Here is a 16,482-nt window from a genome sequence, read left to right as displayed (position 1 = left end):
AAAATTGAATTGTACATTTTAAAATAATGAAAACAATGTAATTAGATGATTTGTAACCCAAAGAATCAGTGCTTTAGGGGATGAATACTCCAGTTTTCATGTGATTATTATACATTGTATCCTTGTATCAAAACATCTCATGTGCCCCATAAATATATATGCCTACTATGTATCCACAAAAATTAAAAAGTAATAACGTGTGTTTTGCTATGTGGCAAATGTTTTCTTCTAGTTTAATATTGGTTTTTGATTTATTTTGTTTAGTCTTTGCATATAGTGTCTCTTGCTTTGCAGAAGACTTATCTTCTTTATGTAGTTAAATTGATCATTTTTTTCTTTTATTTCTGGGTTTAGACTCTCCAGACTCTTCACACTTCCAAGTTACAAATGAACTTACCATATTTTCTTCTAGTACTAATATGCTTTTTAAAATTTAGTTCTTTAATCCATTTGGAGTTTAAGTTGACTTAAGGCATGAGGTTTCTATCAGTCCAAGTTTTAAAAATACTTCTTTTCCCTAGGTTTTTGTGATATTACCTTTTTTATATAATAACTTTCCATATGTAGCTGACCTATTTTGTGGCTTTCTTAATTGTTTCATTGATCTTTCCTAATCTTCATGTGCCAATACCATACCGCTTTTATTATCTTTTTATAAATGTTTAATTTCTTGAAGAATTATATGCCTCTTTGCACTTTTTAAAAAGTTTTTTTCTGGTTATTCTTGGGTTGTTTTTCCATATAGCCTTTAAAATAAACTTGCTTAAGTCCAAAAGAAAAGTTTTAATTTTTACTGGGAAACTGTTAACTGTATGTGTTAGTTTAGTATGAAGTATTATCTTTATAATGTTGAGTAGTCCTGTCTAAGAACATAAGATTCCTTTCATTAGTTCAGTCTAGTTTTTTACATTTAGTAGTTGCTTAAAATACCTTTAAGCACTTTCCCGAAGTTTTCCTCACATAGATTCTGCATGTTTCTTGTTAGATTTATTTGTAGTGCTTTCTGATACCCAAACACACACACACAGCTACTTTAGCATGAATATACATCCTGTGTTTCTATATTAAGTAAGATTCTGGATTTGGGGCTTAGACTTATGTTTTGTTTTTTATATTTTGCCAATAGCTTTTTTTTCTTGTGAGGTAGTTTTGATGAATCAGTAATTTGGGAGAGAGTGATTCTTAGCATCTATGGGAATTATTATTAATTTTTATTCATATATCTTTTTGCATTATTGTTGCAAAAAGGCATGCAACATAAAATTTATCCTCTCAACAGTTTCCAGGTGTACAATACAATATTGTCAACCACATGCACATTGTTGTGCAACAGACCCTCGTCCTATCTCTCACACTCCCTAAACAACAATTTCCTACTTGCCCCTCCCCCCAGCCCCTGGCCATTACCATTTTACCTTCTGTTTCTGTATTCTACATATATACCTAGTAGGTGAAATCATGTGGTATTTGTCTTTTTTGTGATGGCTTGTTTCACTTAGCATAATGTCCTTAGGGTTCATCCACATTGTAGTATGTAACAGGATTTCCTTCTTTTTCATTGCTGAATAGTATTCAATTGTACGTGTATGCCATATTTTCTGTATCCATTCTTTCATTGGTGGTCATTTAGGTTGTTTCTGACTCCTGGCTATTGTGAATAATGCTGCAATGAACATAAGTATGCAATTATCTCTTCTATTAGATATATACTCACAAGTTATATTGCTGGATTATATGTTAGTTCTATTTTTATTTTTTGAGAAATCTTCATACCATTTTCTGTAGTTGCTGCACCATTTTATATTTCCATCAGCAGTGCAAAAAGATTCCAGTTTTTCTACATCCTTGCCAATATTTATTATTTTTTGTTTTTTTCTGACAGTGGTCACCCTAAGAAGTGTGAGGTGATATTTCATTTTGATATAGATCTTTTTAAATGGTGAATTTTACTAAAGGATTTTGTGATTTGGACCATCTTAGCATTCCTATAATAAATTCCACCAAGTCCTGGTGTGTTATGATTCTTTGCTCTTCTTTTTATTCTGTTCTTTTAAAAAAATTTAATACTTTTTAAGTATAAGATTTTCGTATCGGTATTCATAAGTGAGGTTTTCCTGTAGAGAGATAATGTGTGTATATGTGTGTGCAATTTTTATCAGATTTTCATATTGATGTTATAACAGACACACAAAAGTTTTAAATGTACATACAGGCAAAAATTCAGGCTATTTGAAAGCCTTCTTGAAACTTGAATCTTTTGCTGCTTCTCTATCCCAATTTCACTGCTTTATTGCAGATCATAATCACTTCATACCTAGATTATTCAGTTAATCGTCTAACTGACTTGATTTCATCATCTCTCACTTCTCTTTAATTCATCCTTAAGTGACATCATGGACAATCTAAAATGTACCTCCATTAATGTTTAGAAATATTTACACATTCTTTTCCCTCTATCCCATATGTTAGTTTTTCCATCTTGTCTCTGAAAATTGTTTGTTTATTCATCATTCAAAACGTACTCTCTATACTTATGTTTTCTCTATAAATTATCACCAAACCTCTTTCCCTGGGGTTCATCACACTTAGCTGCCTACTACTTTTGTATCTTCTATGAGGTCACATCTTATTTTGTGACTTAAACAAATGTATATCTTTCTCCATTACAAGGTTCTGAACACTTTGAGGGCTCTGACCATGTGTCTCTAATAACTATCACAGTGCCTTACATAAAGTAGTTACTCAATAAGTGTTTTTTTTTCAGTATTCTTTTTTTTTTTAATTTTTACCACAAGTTATTGGGGTAAAGGTGGTATTTGGTTACATGAGAAAGTTCTTTAGTGGTGATTTGTGAGACTGGTGCACCCATCACCCGAGCAGTATACACTGCACCATATTTGTAGTCTTTTATCCCACTTCCTCCTCCCACTCTTCCCCCCAAGTTCCCAAAGTCCATTGTATCATTCTTATGCCTCTGCATCTTCATATCTTAGTTCCCTCATATCAGTGAGAACATACGATGTTTGGTTTTCCATTCCTGAGTTATTTCACTTAGTCACTACAAATGCTGTTAATTCCTTCCTTTTTATGGCTGCGTTTTTAATCTACCATATATATATATGTGATGTGTATATATATATATGTGTATATATCACATATATAGTGTATATATAATACATATGTGTATATATCCATATATGCGTATAGATCACATATATACATCTATATGTATATATACATATATACACATATACATATATGTATGTGTACATATACACATAGATGTATATATGTATTTATGTGTATATGTATGTGTGTACATATATGTCTGTACCTATATACACACACATATACACATACATATATGTATATGTGTATATATGTATAGAAGTATGTATATATGTGTATATATGTTTATATACATATATGTGTATACACACGTACGTGTATATGGGTGTATACACACGTACGTGTATATGGGTGTATACACACGTACGTGGATATGGGTGTATACACACGTACGTGGATATGGGTGTATACACACGTATGTGGATATGGGTGTATACACACGTATGTGGATATGGGTGTATACACACGTATATACACATATATGTCTATATGTATACATGTCTATATACATATGTATATATGTACGTATATATACATGTATATATACCTGTATGTATATATACATACATATATACATATGTATATACACATGTTTATATACCTGTATGTATATATACATACATATATACATATGTATATACACATGTTTATATACCTGTATGTATATATACATACATATATACATATGTATATATACATGTTTATGTACCTGTATGTATATATACATACATATATACATATGTATATATACATGTTTATATACCTGTATGTATATATACCTACATATATACATATGTATATATACATGTTTATATACCTGTATGTATATATACCTACATATATACATATGTATATATACATGTTTATATACCTGTATGTATATATACCTACATACATATGTATATATATATGTTTATATACCTGTATGTATATATACCTACATACATATGTATATATACATGTGTATATATATACCTGTATGTATATATACATGTGTATATATATACCTGTATGTATATGTACATGTATATATACCTGTATGTATATGTACAGGTATATATACCTGTATGTATATGTACATGTATATATACCTGTATGTATATGTACAGGTATATATACCTGTATGTATATGTACATACGTATATACATATGTATATATACCTGTATTATATATATGTGTATATATACATACGTATATACATATGTATATACGTATGTATATACATATATACGTCGTATACGTATATATGTATGTATATACACGACATATATACGAATATGCATATATACACGACATATATGTGTATATACGTATATATGTATATATGTATATACATGTATATATAGATATATGTATATATGTATATATATACGTATACATGTGTATATATGCATATATATGTATACATGTGTATAAATGTATATATGTGTATATACATATATGTATACATATGTATATACATATATGTATATATGTGTACATGTGTATATACATACATGCATATATGTGTATATACGTGTATATACATACGTGTATATATGTATATACATATGTGTATATACGTGTATGTGTATATATACATGTGTATATACGTGTATATGTGTATACACGTGCGTACGTGTATGTGTATATGTGCATATACGTATATATGTATATATGTGCATATACACACATGTGTATATATGTGCATGTACCCATATGTGTATATATTTGCATATTCGTATATACGTTTATATTACACATATATACGTGTATATATGTGTATACACATACATATACATGTGTATACACATATACATGTGTATATGTGTATACACATACATATACATGTTTATACGCATACGTGTGTATACATACGTATACACACATGTATACATATATACATGTATACGTGTGTATACATACATATGTATACATGCATGGATACATGTGTATGCATACAGATGTATACATGCATGCTTACATGTGTATACGTACATATGTATACATGCATGCATGTGTATACGTACATATGTATACACATGTATACATGTGTGCGTACATATGTATACACATGTATGGATACATACATACATATGTATATATACCTGTATACATGCGTATATACATATGTATATATACCTGTATACATGCGTATATACATATGTATATATGCCTGTGTACATGCGTATATACATATGTATATATGCCTGTGTACATGCGTATATACATATGTATATATACATGTATACACATATATATCTGTATATATACATATAGATATATATATGTGTGTATATATACGTGTATACATGTATATACACATATGTATGTATACATATATACATACATATGTATATGTATATTTACGTATATACATATATGTATATACGTATGCGTATATCCGTATATACACGTATGTGCATATACGTACTTATACATGTATGTACACGTGTGTATATACGTATATATATGTAGATACATACGTATGTATCTACATGTATATACTATCTACATGTATATATGTATGTACGTATCTACATGTATATATGTATATACATGTATATAGGTATATACATGTATATATGTATCTACATGTATGTTTATATGTATCTACATGTGTATATGTATATATGTATCTACATGTGTATATGTATATATGTATCTACATGTGTATATGTGTATATGTATCTACATGTGTATATGTATATGTACACATATAGGCATGTATATATGTATATTTGTATGAATATATGTATATGTGTATATATGTGCATATATGTATATGTGTATATATATGCATATATGTATATGTGTGTATGTATATATGTATATATGTGTGTGTTTAGATATATACACACACATATTGTGTCTTCATCCACTTGTTGATGGGCATTTGGGTTTGTTGCATGATTTTGCAATTGTGAATTGTGCTGCTATAAACGTGTGTGAAAGTATCTTTTTTGAGTTTTTTGAATAATGATTTCTTTTCCTCTGGGTGGATACGCATTAGTGGGACTGCTGGACCAAATGGTAGTTCTACTTTTAGTTCTTTTAGTAATTTCTATGCTGTTTTCCATAGTGGCTGTACTAGTTTACATTCCCACCAGCAATGTAGAAGTGTTCCCTGTTCACCACTCCCATGCCAACATCTACATTTTTAAAATTTTTTGATATGGCCATTCTTGCAGGAGTAAGGTGGTATCACATTGTGGTTTTGATTTGCATTTCCCCGGTCATTAGTGATATTGAGCATTTTTTCTTGTGTTTGTTGGCCATTGGTATATCTTCTTTTGAGAATTGTCTATTCATGCCCTTAGCCCACTTTTTGATGAGATTGTTTGATTTTTTCTTACTGAATTATTTGAGTTCCTTGTAAATTCTGGATATAAGTCCTTTGTCAGATGTATAGATTGTGAAGATTTTCTCCCACTTTGTGGGTTGTCTGTTTACTTTTCTGACTGTTCCTTTTGCCGTGCAAAAGCTCTTTAGTTTAATTAGGTCCCAGCTATATATTTGTTTCTGTTGCATGCGCTTTTGTATTCTTGGTCATGAAATCCTTGCCTAAGCCAATGTCTAGAAGGGTTTTTCCCATGCTATCTTCTAGAATTTTTATAATTTCAGGTCTTAGGTTTAAGTCCTTAATCAATCTTGAGTTGATTTTTTGTCTAAGGTAAGAGATGAGGATCTAGTTTCATTCTCCTATATGTGGCTAGCTAATTAGCCCAGCACCATTTGTTGAAAAGGGTTTCTTTTCCCCACTTTATGTTTCATTTGCTTCGTTGAAGATCAGTTGGCTGTAAATATTTGGGTTTATTTCCGGGTTCTCTATTCTGTTCCATTGGTCTATGTGCCTATTTTTATACCAGTACCATGCACATCCCATGCTCATGGATGGGTAGAATCAATATTTTGAAAATGACCATACTGCCAAAAGCAATCTACGAATTCAATGCAATTCCCATGAAAATACCACCATCATTCTTCACAGAACTAGAAAAAACAATTCTAAAATCTATATGGAACCAAAAAAGAGCCCACATAGCCGAAGCAAGACTAAGCAAAGATAACAAATCTGGACACATCACACTACCTGATTTCAAACTATACCATAAGGCCATGGTCACCAAAACAAGTGTTTAATTGTACTTATTTTCATTTGCATGCCCTTTCCTGTACTATTAAAGGTGAGAACATTCATTCAGTGGACAAATTTCTTCCCTTCTGATCACGGTGGATTTATAGTACTTATGGACTGAATGAACCTTATTGGGGTGAAATGCCCTTAATTATGTTGTTAGTAGTGATATTCTACCCTTCACTTTTGTGCACTCTACTTTCATTGTCAGGGAGAAACCTGCTTTGTGGGGGTATAAATTTCCTTCTAGAATGATGAAATAAGGGTATCAGAGTTCAGCTAAGTTCTCTCTGCCTCTCAGCTGACTGAAGCTAGATTCTGTTACAGAGAGCATCAGTCCCGGCCTGAGGTACTCATGGTTTATTGCATATTGTAGGGCATGTGATCTGGTATGTGCTGTTTCATGTTCTGCAGCCTTTTGCTTCTCTTGATAGCAGACCCATTTTCATAAACAAGGGAACAGGAGTGGTTGAAGCTACGGTTGCTCTTTATCATTTATACATAGTAGGGATTCATGACCTACATCTCAATCCCATTTTAAAACTTTACTTGCAATTGTAAAATAACAATATTAAGCAGATAATGAAAATGTATCAAACTGGATGCTTTGAATAGGTTTTATTCGCATCTTTTGATTGCACAGTAAACTTTCATTTGCTAGATTGGCAAATGTCTGATGCCTTAGGAATTAATAACTTGGTTTTCTCTTCCTTCCCTCAGGTTAACACTTTAAATTATTAGTTCATAAAATATAATTCATATGTTGGAAAAATCAATCCAACTTTCTCTATTCTGTTTTCTTCACTTATGTTATATACCCTTATTTCATTTCTAGCTACAAATCTTTTAAGGATAAAATAAACCCAAAAATCCTGTCAGAATTGTAAGGTGCCAAGTATCCACAATTTTAACTAATTTTGGTACATTTTAAAGTGTTTTGTGTTGTTAGCTAAATTTGTTTTACCAGCAGATATCTTCTGCCTGGCATATGTATGTTGTAGAGTATTCATAAATACCATTATTCATGTATTAAACCTTTATTTTCAGCTCTTGATTCTGCACAGAGTAGTCGGTCTACTAGTTACTCTCCAAGACCAACAGACAGCTGTTTCAGTTCTAGTTCAGATTTGGTAAGTGATGCTTGTTTCACATATTAATACATGCTATATTAATAATTATTTGTTTTTCTCATAGTTTACCTTTACCCTATAAAACTGTTGAGTCAATTAAATAGTGGAAGTAAAAATTAATATAAACAAAAAGGTAAAAAATTTTAAAAAGTACATTTAAAAATGGAGAAAAGAAAATGTAAATAAAAATGTCCATGAGTACCATTTTTCACATTTGTAAAAATGCATTTATTTCCATTTACAAAACACCTTTTATCCTTTTATCAAGATACCTTATATACATACATATATATACATATATATGTATATATATACACACATACACACACACACACATTATGTGTGTACAGTTTGTCATTGAACAATGCAGGGGTTAGGGAGGGATGCTGCCCAGTCAGAAATCTGAATAAAACGTTTGACTCTGCCAAACTTAACTACTAATAGCCTACTGTTGCCAGAATCCTTACTGATAACATAAACAGTTGATTAACACATATTTTGTATGTTGTATATATTATATACTATATTTATATAATAAAGTAAGCTAAAGAAAAGAAAATGTTACTAAGGAAATCTTAAGGAAGAAAAGATATATTTACTATTCATTAAGTAGGAATAGATCATCATAACATCATAATCCTCATCATCTTCATGTTGAGTAGGCTGAGGAGGAGAAGGGAGAGGCAGAGTTGGTCTTGCTGTTTCATTGGTAGCATAGGCAGAAGAGGTGGAGGAAGTAGAATGGTGGGCAGGAGAGGCAGGCACACTTGGTGTAACTTTGTGGAAATACATCGTTATTTCTGTCTGACTTTTGATTTTTCGTTTCTCTAAAAATGTTTTAATATGGTACCAATTCTTCTTCTACTGTTTACTTTAGCTTCAGAGCCTGTATCATAGAAAGGTCTATGTCGTAAAGAAATCAAAAGAGGTCTTGAGTAATCAACACTTCTGCCAGATTGTCTAAAGTCAGATTTTTCTGGCACTGCTTCTTTTATGTCTTCTTGCTTGTTGTCTGTAACTGGTTGTTAAGTACTCATCTCCATCAAGCTGTCTTCTGTTAATTCCCCTGGAGTGGTATATATTAGCTCTTTAATTTTTCTAAGCTCCATATCTTGAAACCCTTCACCTTTCACCTTTTTTTGCCATATCCCCAGTCTCTTTCATGATTTTCTTGATTAGCTCTTGTAAATCCTATGAAGTCATGTTTAACATCTACAACAGTTTTCTTCTGCAGGGATTTCTTTTCCGAGTCTTGATGATGTTCATGGCTTTTTCTATAACAGTAATGGCATGTTCAATGGTATAATCCTTCCAGAATTTTATGATGTTCTCTCTCTTGGGTTCTCTCCCATCGCATTGACCATCCTTTCCATAGAGCACAATGTATAATGAACCTTAAAGGTCACTGTGACTCCCTAATCTAGAGGCTGAATTAGAGATGTTGTGCTTCAAAACATGTAAACTATTTTGATGCCTTCGGTGTTGAACTGATGGGATTCTGGGTGGCCAGGGGCATTAGCAATATCAAAATAACTTTAAAAGGCAGTCCCTTACTGGCAAAGCACTTACTGACTCTAGGGGCAAAGCACTGATGGAATCAATTCAGAAAAAGAATTTTTGTTTTCCAGGCTTTCTTGTTGTATTACCAAGAAACTGGCAATTGGTGTTTATCCTTCCCTTCAAAACTTGAGGGTGAGCAGCTTTATAAATAAGGGCAATCTTGGTCATAAACCTGACTGCATTTGCACAAAACAGTAAAGTTAGCCTATCCCATCCTGCCTTAAATCCTGGTGCCTGCTTCCCTTCCTAATAAATATCCTATGTGACATTTTTTTTTTCCTGGAATAGGGCACTTTTGTCTCCATTAAAAACTTGTTTAGGCAGATATCCTTTTTCTTCAGTGATTTTCTTTAAAGGCATCTGGGAATGTGTCTGCTGCTTCTTGGTCTGCAGAAGCTGCTTCCCCTATTACCTTGATATTTTTTAAGCCAAAGCTGTTTCTAAAATTATCAAACCATCCTTTGCTGGCATTAAATTCTCCAGGATTAGATCCTTCAGCTTCCTTTTGCTTTAAGTTGTCATATAATGGCTTCACTTTTTCTCAAATCACATTAGCATCTAACGGTATGCCTTTGTCATAGCAATCCTGCACCCACATAAAAGCTACATTTTTAATACAACATAAAAAGGTATTTCACAAAAGTACATTTTCCTTCACAAGTTTCCTTTTCTTTCTTTTTTAAAAGAACTGTACGTAGATTTAGCTTTTGCTTGTGTATATGTAAACTCATGCAAATGAGGCCTTAGGAAGAGATGACTGTCCTTTAATAGCATGTTCTCAGCACTATATTACAGTGTTCTTTGTTAACTAGTTCCATTCCCTGAAAGAAAAGAGCAAATAATGCATTTCTAAAGGATCCTGCTTATAATTACATTTTAAATGTGTATGCATAAACATATTATAATAAGTACTTATGAACAAAGGTAAGAAATAGCACTTAGCCAGGCATGTTGGTTCATGCTTGTAATCCCAGCATTTTGGGAGACTGAGGTGGGCAGTTGCTTGAGCCCAGGAGTTCGTGACCAGCCTGGACAACATGCAAAAACAAATACAAAAAATTAGTCAGACATGGTGGCGTGTGCCTGTGGTCCCAGTTACTGGAGAGGCTGAGGTGGGAGAATCACCTGAGCCTGGGAGGTTGAGGTTACAGTGAGCCATGATTGTGCCACTGCACTCCAGCCCAGGCAATGGAGTGAGACCGTGTCTCAAAAAAATAAAAAAAAAATCACCAATAACATGTTATCAACACTAGATTACAAGTTTGTCTATTTGTTAAACAGTTCAATTCTCTGAAAGAGTATAACTCAAATTGCATCACTAAAGAAGCATGTTTAGATTTACCTTTTATTTTTTATTGATGTATAATATTTGTACGTATTTAATTGGGTATATATGATGTTTTGTTACATGACTCAAATGTGTAATGATCAAGCCAGAATATTTAGAATATCCATCCCCTTGAGTATTTATTTCTCTGTGTTTGGACCATTTTAAGACGTATCTACTAGCTATTTTGAAATATACATTTTTCAGTGTCAGTCAGCTAAAGCCTATACCCCTTTTTATATTTAGTTTTTTATATTAACTTTGTATTTTTAACTTGAATAATCAATACTTTATATAAAATTTTCATTAGAAGAATATTTTCATTAATTCAGTAATTAAAAGAATTTTTTCAAGAAGTTCGAAAAATTTATGCTTAGAAAATTGAAATCTAGACCTATTAAAAAGTTCTTAAAAAAAGTTCTTAAAGGTTGTCTTTTTATATAACAGTTGAGATATGTATTGCTTATGTATTGCTACTTAACTTTTCTTTGTCTATTTAATTTCCTATTACCTGATGCTCTTCTTAAGTTATGTTATCTTCTTAAGATTATATATATATATATATATATATATTTCATTGGACTGGGCCCATAAAAAGCATACAGGTAGTTATTTTTTACTTAATGAATCAATAAATAATTGAACAAGTTATATGTTAGCTGTTTCCCTCGAAGGTACTTCTTCTAGTCTACTCTTTTTAAGTGGAGGAAGTATGCTGCATATCATTTCTTCTGTTGGAAGGGTAGAGAGATGATAGAGCCTGCGATTATAGGGACTAATAAAAGACGAAATTTCTCGTCTCCTTTTTACCTCTTTTGCATTTTTATTACAAAGATTATTATTGTTACTGCTATTTTAGAATTCATAGCCTCCTGGGAGGTATGGCAGATTATTGGTTGAAGACTCTTTGATGATATACCTGCTTTGATTTGTAACTTGCCAAACTCTCTTCTGTATTTAGAAATTTTCTATAGTTGGGATTTTAAGAATATATTCTTTGAAGTGATTGAATGCATTTTTAAAATGTAAGCATGGTTTATAGCAAAATTATTAATTTCTTTTTAGCCATCTGAAGATGAAGATCAAATATCACAGCAAATTGAAGATTCAAATAGGATGACCATCAAAACCAAGGAAAAAATGAATAATTTTTATGTAGAAAGGATGGCAAAACTTTCAGGTGACAGGATTGTTAAAAACGATGACAAAATTCACAAACAGAATGAGAATTTCTACCAGTTCTCAGTGAAAAATAATACAGATCAGTTTCCACAGTTGCAGTGCAATTCAGCCCACATTTTGCAAAACAAAACCAATGATAACTGCGTTCTGCAGGCTGCAAGGTGTGATGCAGGGATACAAACAGAGAGTGAATCTGTAATGGAGGAAAAATTAGATGCTGCCATACAGTGTGATCTAATTTCAAAATGTACATGTAGAAGTGATGTTTCTCTTTGCAACCTTGAAAGGTGCAGTGGAAATATTAAGGCAGATACCACTGGAGGGCAGGAAATCCATAAGAACAACTAATATTCTAAAATCTCTACCTAGGATGTAGAATTTCACTTGCCCTTAGAAAACAATAGTAAATGTTGAAAATTTCATTAACATGATAAGAAATGAGAAAAAGTAGCTAAGCATAAGCTGACAGTGTTCAGGGTGTATATTCACGGTTCATGTTAAAACATTTTAATATTATTAATGTATGTATTTAATTTGTATATAGCCATTTCCTTAATAGCTTTGGTATATGGTAGAGTTTTTAGAAAATAATATATTTGTAAATTTACTAGCGTTTTTATGTGATTATTCAGTATATTACAATGATACGCTGTTATTTATTGGTTAAAATATGCTTAATTGCTTCCTTCCTTGTAGCATTTATTTTAATATTCTTTGCAGTTGCATTTTCTGGCAAAAATGTTCTCTTTCAAGATATTTAAGATAGAAAATAATACCTAATATATTTTATGTCCTCATTATAATAATTTTGTTAGCTACTTCTCTTTAATATTACGGTCCTATTTAAAAATTCTAGCATTAATTTGTAGATAACACATATCTTCTCTTCTATTTGCATAACATAGTTTTTTTTTGTTGGTGCTATTAATTCAAAGGAAAATGTTCTGTAGGATTAAAAGATGTTTTAATGTTTTTATAAAAGAATTGTTTGAAATTAAAAAAATGATTTATGTTACTAATTTTAGTGTTGCTAAGATTCTTTTCATAAATAACAAGATTTCCTATTCTAAAATATAGGCTTTGTTTCTAAGACAACACTTATTTTGTATAAGGATTTTAAATGTTTGTACTCTAAAATTGACACTTGTTTTGATATATTTCATGGTACAGAGCAGAGGGCATTCTAGTATCTAACTGAACCCAAAATAAAATTGTTAGAGGTTTCTTTGCCTTTAAAGAAAACAATGGTTTCATGTTACATTTTTATACACAGATGTATCACTCAAGAGTCTGTGTTGCAGAGGTGATTTGGGGCATTGCAATTTGGAGACACCAACAGCTAAAGTTTAAATAGTAGCAATCTTCAGGTTTTTAGCTAGTTTTAGGAAGTGATTTTTGCTATCTTACAGAGCACAATAAGCTCCTAAGTATTTTCTTCCAGTTTAATGATCAACTCATGGAAGGGGAATATAATTATCTGATATATGTATGTTGATAGTTTTTCAAAAGGCCAGATTTTATCCGGATACTAAATGAAAGGTATTCCACTGTGGATTGGTTATCCTGAGCATTATTTTGCAAAAATATTGCATACTATAGCAGTGAACACTGATACATAGAAAAAGAAGACTATAATGTTGACAGTAGAATAAACTTGAGCCGTGAATTTTGGGTTGGTTTCAAATATCAAGTAAACTGATATTTTTCCAAATATGCATCAAAGTCTAGCAATATTGAAAGTACATTAATTATGAAAGTACACACCTAGTTCTGTTTTTATCAATATCATAATGTAGCAGTTAAGCTCTGTAAGATGAGGAATTTCAGGGCTTTAAAAAATGCAGTGACCACTTACAGTGACAGCAGAGTAAAGTGTAGTGCAGTAAAGAATTTAATCTTGCCCCAAAAGCGGTATTGCCTTTGCTCTTGGCTTCTGGGAGGTAACCTCCAAGCCCTTAGAATGTCATGGCTAGTGAGTGTCTTTATTTGCCTAGGAAGCTTGGCCCAATTTAGATAGTAACAATATGATTTAGGATGGAGACGTTGAGTAAAGCAATAACAGCTTGCCTTCCTAAGGGATCAGAAACTGAGATTGGATAGTCAGCCACACCGCTGTGATTGAGACCCAGTAAAGACTTTGAATACCAAGGCTCAGGTGAGCTTCCCTGGTTGGCAATACTTCATGTGAATTGTCAGTCATTGCCAGAAAAGTAATGCTGTCCATCACTCCATGAGAGAGGATGACTGAAAGCTCCCTGTTTATTACTTTCCTAGACTCTGTCCGATGTGTTTCTTCTCTTGGTTGATTTTAACTGGTATCCTTTTACTATAATAAACTATAACTGTGAATATAATATCTTTCAGTGTGTTCTGTGAGTCCTTCTAACGAATTACCAAATCTGAGGGTGGTCTTGGAACTCACAGACTTGCTGTTGGTGTCAGAAGTAAAGGCAGTTTTATGGTCTATTCCCTAACTTCACAGTTGCTAATTCCTTAGATGCTTTAAGGAGATAAATATATTCAGAGTGGAAAGTGAGTATGGATTTGCAAAATAAGCCATCTTATGTAATTATAACATACTTCTCAAAATGCATTACTGGTTTGGGCTTTCTCGGTGAAACTGATGAAAATATAAATAAAAAGCAATTGAAATAAACATTGTTTTCATTCCATGTTTGTAATTTAATGTTTATAAAGCAGAGTAAATCCTAGCTAGGTTCTACCCAGATGAAACAAAATGAAAATTTAATGATTCTGCACACATTTCTAATTTAAACTGCCAATCAGAGTGACTTCAGATAAGATACTATACATTCAGTAAGGGCCAATGCTATACAGTATTGGGCTGGAGTTGGTGTTTAACCCTATTTGTGAAACAGTACATTTTTTTGGTTCACAACAACTCTAGGAAGTTTCCATCTGTAATAAGATGAGAGGCTATCTTTACGGGTAGTTTCATGTAATTTACTTTTAAAGCACTTATAACAATTGCAATTTGTTTATAATTTCTTGGTTAATTGTTTATTTTCCTCCATGACAATATAGCAATGTAGCAAATGCTATCTGTGCCCAGCTCACATTTCTTGGGCATCCCTCATTTTCATACATACCAGCCTGACTTGCAGCTGCCAGTGCATGACTCATTTCCCGAGGGGTGTCTTTTGGCTGCAGATACCTCTTCTGCCTAGGAGGAGGCAGAGGAAGTACCAGAGTGTTAATGCTGTTTGAGCGCAGTCGTTTTAAACAATATCTGATGGGAATTGGTGGTTAAATACTCCTCCCTTGCCTCTTGGGCGGGATAAGTCTTTGAAAGTGTGTTCTACAACTCTGCTTACTCAAAGTATCCACTGACCAGTAACAGTAGCATCAATATTGGTTGGGAACTGGTTAGTAATTAAAATTTGTGGAACCCACCCCCAAATTACTGAATCAAAATCTCAGGCAGTAGGTCCTGGGAATCTGTAGAGTGATGTCTGTGCCCTCTCATGTTGGAAAACACTATTCCTGCTGAGTTCCTCAGAAGGATTAACCTTAAGTTGCTCACAATGGTAACTTGCTTAATAACCAACACTTCCCTTCTTCTCCCATCTGTCTCACTCCCCACCTCTATGCATTTCTTGAAATCATACCCCAAACAAACTATATGTACTTGAATCCTTGTCTCATTGTTTGTTTCTGGGGCAAGTCAAATTAAGACAGGCAGAGATTATGACAAGTGGATGGATGAATTGGCTTTATAGGTATAACTAAAAGGTTAACATTGCTAATTTTTGTAGTTTTACCATTCTCTAGTCTCAGATTTCCATTTCTGCCATCTGCTGAAAATTTAATATGTGGGCAAAGTGGCATGTTAGATACAGGTGATGAGAGAATTTGTGAAGTGAAATATATATAAGGATAAATTATCCAGAATGCCAGAAGAGAAAAAGAAATAGAAAATATGAAAGAGCATTAATTAAACAATAAGAAGGACAGTGTGAGAAGCTTTATGTGTTTAATTGAAGTATCAACAGTATAGGAGAGAGAGAGAGAATAG

General features: G+C 32.4%; 1 protein-coding gene across 2 annotated transcripts in view; it reads left to right on the top strand.

Moving 5' to 3' along the window:
- Positions 1-14,800, top strand: part of REDIC1 (regulator of DNA class I crossover intermediates 1) — a 96,584-nt gene extending 81,784 nt beyond the window's left edge. For both annotated transcript variants that reach the window (XM_016923642.4, XM_001151762.8), the window contains 2 exons: positions 8,295-8,377; positions 12,330-14,800. In XM_016923642.4, the coding sequence (XP_016779131.2) occupies positions 8,295-8,377; positions 12,330-12,794 (548 nt within the window). In that variant the 3' untranslated portion in view covers positions 12,795-14,800. The remainder of the gene's footprint in view (positions 1-8,294; positions 8,378-12,329) is intronic.
- Positions 14,801-16,482: the final 1,682 nt, after the last annotated feature.

Source organism: Pan troglodytes, chromosome 10 (assembly GCF_028858775.2).
Source record: "Pan troglodytes isolate AG18354 chromosome 10, NHGRI_mPanTro3-v2.0_pri, whole genome shotgun sequence".
Classification (NCBI taxonomy): Eukaryota; Metazoa; Chordata; class Mammalia; order Primates; family Hominidae; genus Pan; species Pan troglodytes.
This window is presented reverse-complemented; position numbering and strand designations above follow the sequence as displayed.